The sequence below is a fragment of the Colius striatus genome, chromosome 20 (genome assembly GCF_028858725.1).
Source record: "Colius striatus isolate bColStr4 chromosome 20, bColStr4.1.hap1, whole genome shotgun sequence".
Classification (NCBI taxonomy): domain Eukaryota; kingdom Metazoa; phylum Chordata; class Aves; order Coliiformes; family Coliidae; genus Colius; species Colius striatus.
The window spans coordinates 1,045,164-1,053,084 of NC_084778.1; the positions used below are offsets into that span (position 1 = coordinate 1,045,164).

Sequence of the window (7,921 nt, forward strand, 5' to 3'; positions counted from 1 at the left end):
GAGCCTTTCATTCCTCCCAGTCATCTGTCACTCCTCCAGTCTGTGATTTGTACATAATGTACTTTTACTGATCTTTATTTGTGAGCCAAAATTCGACACTGAGGGGACTCGTAGGTACTTGTACACTGACAGATCTTCTCTGGCAGCAAGAACCAGCCTCTGCCGTGGCAGCAGTTAATGAAGCTTCCTCACCCAGAGCGGGCTGTGCGGGCGCTGTGTGATCCTTCACCTGCCTGCGGGGCCTGAGCCCCTCACGCCGCCTTCCATTCTTGTGTTTAACCCACACCCGGCCTTGGGGCGGCGCTGCGGGGTCTGCAGTGCCCGCCGCCGCTGGGCATGAGGCTGCAGGGGTCAGGGCGGCAGGGCCCGGGGCTGCGGGACCTGCAGGCACCGGTGCGGGCGGCGGCCCGGCCCCTTGCCCTCAACCCGCCCTGGCCCTCCCCTCAACCCGCCCCTCGCCCCCGGCCCGGCCCCTCGCCCTCCCCTCAACCCGGCCCCTCGCCCTCAGCCCGGCCCCTCGCCCTCCCCTCAGCCCGGCCCCTCTCCCCCGGCCCGGCCCCTCTCCCCCGGCCCGGCCCCTCTCCCCCGGCCCGGCCCCTCGCCCCCGGCCCGGCCCCTCGCCCTCCCCTCAGCCCGGCCGCCGGGCGGGAGCCGCGCGGGCCCTGGCGCTGCCGGAGGGCGCCCCCTGGCGGGCGGCGGGCGGGACTGCGCCCAGGCCCGGCGTCCCCACAACCCACCCGCCTCGTCCCCCCTGTTCGCTCCCAGGTCACCCCCCTGGTTGCCGGGCGCCACCTCCTGCGTGTCTGCCGACAAAGCCCCGTCGCGGGGGTTCACCCCGGGCCTTGTGTTTCCGCAGGGATCGACAAGGAGAACGTGGAGCTCTCGCCCACGGCCGGCCACGCCAACAGCGGCAGGATGCGCCACGGCTCCGCCAGCCAGGTGCAGAAGCAGCGCAGCGCCGGCAGCTTCAAACGCCACAGCATCAAAAAGATCGTGTGATTGTTCCTGGTTCGTCCTGTTGTGCTGCGTCGGGGAGCCGCCGCCCGCGGGCCGCTCGCCCTCCACCGATTGTGATGCTGCACTTCATTTCTCAAGCCCCCGTCCCGTCAGCGTCTCGCCAGACGATCAGCTCCCGAGACATTGCCCGAGCTTTACCGCCTCCGTTTCTCTCGTGTGTTTCCGACGTAAGCCGCCGTTTCGGGACCGCTCGTGCGGTGCCCCAGGGACCCGTTGCTGAAGGAGGTGCTGAGTTCTGTAACGCTGCACGGCCGGATCTCGTCCGACCCCAAAAGCCATCTCCCATAGACAGCTCGCGCGTCTCGTGCCCGCCCTGTTTGTTTCTGCTCTAAAGGAAAGCGTTAATCCTTACCCCTGTTTGCACACTTTGCAAGGTAGTGGCTTTAGGAGTTATGGGGAGGTTCCTGTAATCCTGGGTTTAATTCAGACCTGTAAGATTTTTAGCTGTGGACTTTTTTTTACCATCCTGCAGAGTCGTAGGCCGGGTGCGGTGGGATGAGCTTGACCAGAATGGCTGATTAGGCTGAATTTTTAGCAATTAGCAATAAATACGAGAGGACAAAGGAGGCTGCAGAGTCTCCCATTCCCTGTTCCCCAGCCCATGGCTTCACACACTTGGACTGTCTATGGACCAGACTGGACAAACTGGCTTTTTTTTCCAAAGCAAATGTTTTGTTTGTTTGCTGTACTTTAACTGCACTAAAAAGGTTGGGTAGTGGAAAGGAAATGGAGAACTGACTATTCCACTGTCACTGTAGATGCTGAAGATGTATCACTTCTTTCTTCCGTTGAGCACGTAGGTCAGTGACAGGCACCTCCCCAGCTCCTGGCAGGATCCCCCGGGGGTGTGGACGGGAGAAGTGAATGAATTTGCTGGCTGATGTGATTGCAGAGCCTCTCTCCATCATTTTTGAACAACCATGGAGCACAGGCGAGGTGTCTGAGGACTGGAGACAGGCCAATGTCACTGCAGGCTGCAAAAAGGGCAAGAAGGATGACCCAGGAAACTCCAGGCCAGTCAGCCTCACCTCCATCCCTGGAAAGGTGATGGAACAGCTCATCCTGAATGTCATCACTGAACATGTGAAGGATAAGATGGTTATCAGGGGGAGGCAACATGGCTTCACCAAGGGGAAATGCTGTTTGCCCAACCTGATGCCTTCTATGAGTGCAGAACCAGCTGGGAGGATGAGGGGAGAGCAGTGGATGTCATCTACCTTGACTTCAGCAAGGCTTTGGACACTGTCTCCCACAACATCCTCATCAGAAAGCTCAGACAGTGTGGCTGGGATGAGTGGACAGTGAGGTGGATGGAGAGCTGCTGAATGACAGAGCCCAGAGGGTGGGGATCAATGGCACAGAGTCAAGTTGGAGGCCTGTGGCCAGTCAAGTTCCACAGGGATGGGTTCTGGGGCCAGTCTTGTTCAACGTTTTCATCAACCACCTGGATGAGGGGACAGAGGGACCCTCAGCAAGTTCCCTGCTGGCACCAAACTGGGAGCACTGGCTGATTCCCCAGAGGCTGAGCTGCCATTCAGCAAGATCTCGACTGGCTGGAGAGTTGGGCAGAGAGGAACCTCCTGAGGTTCAACAAGGACAAGGGCAGAGTGCTGCAGCTGGGAAGGAACAACCTGCACCAGCACAGGCTGGGGGTCAAACTGCTGAAGAGCAGCTCTGCAGAGAGAGACCTGGGAGTCCTGATTGATAATGAGCTAAATATGAGCAGCAACGTGCCCTCGTGGGCAAGAAGCCAATGGCAGCCTGGCGGCATCAAGAAGAGTGTGGCCAGCAGGTCGAGGGAGGTTCTTCTCCCTCTGTACTCTGCCCTGCTGAGGCCTCATCTGGAGTCCCGTGTCCAGTTCTGGGCTCCTCAGCTCAAGAGGGACAGGAAAGTGCTGGAGAGAGGCCAGTGCAGGGCCACCAAGATGATCAGGGGGCTGGAACATCTTTCATATGAGAAAAGGCTGCGGGAACTGGGGCTGTTTAGTCTGGAGGAGAGACCGAGGGGAGATCTTATTAACATTTACAAATATCTAAAGGGTGGGTGTCAGGAGGTTGGGACATCCCTCTTTTCTATAGTAGATAGTAACAGGACAAGGGGTGATGGGATGAAGCTGGAACACAAAAAGTTCCACTTAAACATAAGAAAAATCTATTTCCCTGTTCAGGTGAGGGAGCCCTGGCACAGGCTGCCCAGGGGGCTGTGGAGGCTCCTTCCTTGGAGGGCTTCAAGACCCACCTGGACACGTTCCTGTGTGATCTGATCTAGGTGACCCTGCTTCTGCAGGGGGGTTGGACTGGATGATCTCTAAAGGTCCCTTCCAACCCCTACCAATCTATAATTCTATGATTCTATGAATTAACCTCCAGCTCTGGGGGTTGCATGTGGCAAAGCTGCTTTTGCGCCGCCGCAGCAGCGATGTAGAAGCAGCACCGTTTGCTGAAGGTACATGGATTTACAGCGACTGACGCTGTGAGGGATCCGGGTTACGGCGGAGCGTTTGCGGAGCCGTTGCTGGTATCGGCCCCCAGCTCCGCGGCCGTGCTGCCTGGCACAGCTGCCCAGGGCAGGCAGGGCTGAGGGCTCGTGGCGCTGCGGGAGCCTCGGCTGCTGGGGCAGCGGGGGGCTGCTCAGAGCCACATCCCTCCTCTGTCTTAGAAATTAATCTCCAAGTGGCTTTAAAGGAAAAAAACCCACCCCAAGGATATCCACTATATAAATTCAAACCCTCTAGTGCAATTTTGTTAGTGGCTTTCAGTAAATCAAACTCCACAGCTAAATTATTAGAGAATGGTACAATTAAGTGTTCAGATTTTATTGATATAGCACATAATTCACATGTATCCACAGAGTAACAGTGTAACATTTATGTAAATAAAAATACCTTTATTGTATTGATTCCTAAAATAACCATTTAATTTCTTTGTTTACAGTCCTGGAAAAACCATGAACACAAACTCAATATGCAAAGAGCTTGCCAAAACAACAGGAAGACTTAGATTTAGCAGACTTGAAATAGATACATTGGAAAATAGAGAGGCTCGTGCAATTAACCAAACTGTTTAATTCTTGCTCGTGTAGGAGCTGTGGTAGAAATGTGACAGAGCTGTGCAAGGGACGGTGAGGCTGGAGCTGAGCGTAGGGGCAGAGCGGAGCCAGGGCCTTGGCCCAGCTGCTGTGCAGGTAAAACTGGTATCAAACCCTTCTCATCTCATCCATGGCACGGCCAAGAGCTGCCCCTCTGTCCCACAGAGCCAAGTGAACTCCGGCCCTTCCTGCCCTGCAGAAGACAGTGAATTGTAGGACCTCGAAGGTTTGTAGGTAGGAAGGAGAAAGAATCTGTTGTGAAGGTAATCTGCCATTAGAAAAAAACAAGTGTTGAGTTGTTTCTCCTGCGAGCAGGTTTTCCTTTAAAGAGAAACAGTAAGTGCAGGTGAGTTACCCCATTGCTTTTGTTTAGACGAGGCGTTTGAGAGCGACTCTTTGAGTATCTTGCATTGCCTGTGTAAAACCAGAGTCCCTAAATTAGAGTTAATGAACTCTTTGAAATACAGGTAGTGTGGAAAATGGGCAGTGATTGCAGTTGCCTTTCATGTGGGAACTACACCTACTCCAGGCTCTCAGTCCCAGCTGAGAAAAACTGATCTCTTCATAAAGTCAGTCAGCTAAAGTGGGTTTATCCTGTTTCCTGGAAGGCAGGGGAGGCATTTCATGTTCTCCATGAGAGGGCCCGAGCTGCCTCGGCACAGAGGTGTCAGACACACTGGGGCTGAGTGGGTGTAGGTACAGCCGACGGCTGAGGTTCAGTCAGGGACCACGTGTGCCGAGGAGGGTGATGCCAGCACTGGCCCCTGGGATGCTGGGGTGGGCTCATGGGGCAAACCCCAGCGCCCTGTAACGACCAAACTTCTATTGGTAATTAGTTGTTCAGTGCCTTACTGTCACGTTCCTCATGTCACCTGCTCCCTGCAGCAGCCAGTGCCCGCCCTTTGCCTTTTTCTTTCTGGCATCCTCCTTCATTTGGTCTTTTTTCCCCCTTTGAAATATTCTCCACCCTGCTCCATTCCTGTGACACCCTCTTGGTCCCATCCCTGTCCCTTCCCTCCTCATCCTGCTTCTCTGGTCCCAGAGGGACCTGCAGGTGGGTGCTGGTGGCCGTGTGGGCCTGAAACCTGACCTGACACGTGGGAAATGTGGCAGGGTTCAGCCCTGGAGTGGCAGCTCCAGGCAGCCCACGGGCTGGGGTCACTTCCCAATGGCTCCTTCTGCTTGCAAATGGAAACCTAGAGTAGAAAAATCAGATTTTAACATGTGGACCATAGAACCACGTCCTGGGGCCTGTGTGTCTGACACCCCTGGTTCAGAACACGTCACCCGTTAACGCACTAACGACAGCGAAGTACTGTAAAGAGGATTATTCCCCTTCTGTTTGTGTTTGTGTTTTCCCTGACTTTAGGACAATTCAGTAGTATTTGGCTAGTGCATAACCTCCCTGTGAATGATGCCAGTGTCTCTGCTTCAACATGCATGAGGTTTCCAGGAACAGGAACCGTTTCCAGTAAGTGTCATGAGCCGAGCAGGCGGCAGCGTTCCAGGGCTCTGATCCCAACTGGCCTGTAGGTTTTAGGGCTTGTTCCGTTTCATTCTAAGGTTTGGGGTTTATTTTCCAGCACGTCTCATTGTTATGCAACAAACTTACACAGAAAAGTCACTTTTAGTGTGGGTCCCACCGTTTTTTTTAACGCAGTACATCCACCTGTAAATAGTTTTTGTGTAAAATTTGACAGAAAAGTATATTTACTACACTGTAAATACATGTGACAATATATTGTATTATTTTGCTTTTTTTGTAAAGCAGTTAGTTGCTGTATATGTATAACATACAGATTTGATTATTCTAGTGTTAGTAACTGTTAACTCCTCCTCCTCCTTCCTGCTGTTGCGTTATGTCATTTACAACCAACGGATGCTGTGTACTATAAAGTCCCTGTGTACGATACCTTACCGGCCCCATTTGAGCCTCAGCTTGGAACACGTTTCCTGGCCCCATGATCCTGTTGATGCTGCGGCGGCCGGCGGAGCCCTGCTGCCTCCAGCACCGCCGGGGACTGGAGGTAAAAGTGGTGGAAACGTGGTTTCACATAACTCCTGTTCACCCCATCTCCTCTCATGTATGTACTTCCCTCTTTTTTTTTTTGTTTTGGAAGTAAAATGTAAATTGAACCTGCTCGGAGTTGTTGGGACTCATTGACCTGTGCTGCGGGACGAGAGCGGGGCGCTCGTGAATCCTGCGGGTGCTCTGGGTCTGAACCAGAGGCCCCATCACAGCACAGGCTGGGGCCAGACCTGGAAACCCACTTTTTGTGGGGAAAATTAGAGTCGAGCTGAAAGGCAGCGTCTGGGATTCGGCCTCCTGCACACATCTAACTGCTGACAAAACCCGCTGTCTGCGGGTAACCAAGGGCAGACTTTGGTCAGAGTAAAGCCCGTTCTCCTGGATTCCACATCACTTCAGTAACATCAGAATCGAGTAATAAACCAGAATATCTCTTTTTTTAATTGTAAATTCAGTATTTTAATAAAACAGCTGCTTGGTCTTTAAAGGACATTCCAGTACAGTTTGTCTGTTTGAGCTTTTCTGGCTTAGAAGCTTCAGGTTTCAGCTGCCAGGCAACTTCTGTGACAAACGATTCAGCAAATCTGTTTTTCCTTTAGTGGGATATTACTTTCCTATTAAAAATGTCTCAGTACACATATTCTGGCTTTGGGAATCTTAAAAGGATGTACAAGTACATTGAAGTGTGACTGCCTTGAGTTCTGGTGAGACGTGGCATCCTTCCTGCACACGAGCCAGAACTGCTGAGTTTCAGGAGCATATTCTCCTGATGTGAGGGGAAATGTTCCTCAAGCCCCAGTCAGAAAGGGGGAGCACTGCCTGGAGCAGGGACCGCGCAGGAGGCAGCTGCTGACCAACACCTGCTAGAAACTCTGTTGGACAGTTGAGCTTTCCTGCTGCTGGGGATCACAAAATACACTGTAGCTATGGTGAGGGAGTGACAGGGGAAAGAAATGTACTTCAGTCAGGTCTGTATGCAGCTGGAAAAGCTATTCAGGGAAAATAATTGCACTAAGAAGTTCTGTCTTAGGAAGCAGCTCCAAGTCCTTGCCCAGCTGGTGCTGCTGAAATCAGAAGGGGAAAACCAAGTGAACATTTAGGACTTCCTTGATTTGGGGGTACAAATTCCATTCTAGAGCTGAATAAGGCAAAACTGTACAAGGAGAAGAGAAAGGGAGTTGTTACTCATGGGCAGTAAGACTGACCTGCAATTCCTAAATGCCAAACTGTCTCTCTGGCTGGCATCAGTGCTTCCAAATACCGCTGTGAATTAAGTCTGCAGGATATTTGTATGTTAGATAACACAGAAGTTTCACACTAAACTTGTAATTCCCTTAACAGGAAACTTTCCTTGACACTGAAACACTGCAGAGAAACGTGTACAGGAAAGGTGGACAGAGAACACGTGAACCTAAAGAGTCACTCGGTGTCACTGAAAGCCAAAGCCCAGCTCTGGGGGCTGAGTGCTGCTGGCTGTTTGTCTCAAAACAACGGTCCCTTCCCATGGCTGACAGAGCTCCAAGTTACAGGTGTGAATCCCTCGTGTCTTGGAATGTTGGTTTCTTCAGTTGGCTGCTGCAATGCTTAACAAGCTCTCACACAAAAATAAATCCCAGGGCTGCGTGGGTGGAGAGTGTGGAAAAACATCTCCCATGATGTGACTTGTTAAAACAAGTACAGGTCTGTGCTTCAAAGCAGGAGTGAAGAAAGGTCTGATAGGGATATCCAAAGGATAGTGCTATAAATAGCGATGAGTAACTATCATCAAGAAAATCTCACTGAATCAT

The 7,921-nt window shown here is 52.3% G+C and overlaps 1 protein-coding gene across 2 annotated transcripts in view; it reads left to right on the forward strand.

Annotated features, from left to right (window-relative positions):
• The window catches only part of NF1 (neurofibromin 1), an 83,543-nt gene extending 77,297 nt beyond the window's left edge, over positions 1–6,246 (forward strand). For both annotated transcript variants that reach the window (XM_062012609.1, XM_062012610.1), the window contains one exon: positions 857–6,246. In XM_062012609.1, the coding sequence (XP_061868593.1) occupies positions 857–999 (143 nt within the window). In that variant the 3' untranslated portion in view covers positions 1,000–6,246. The remainder of the gene's footprint in view (positions 1–856) is intronic.
• Positions 6,247–7,921: the final 1,675 nt, after the last annotated feature.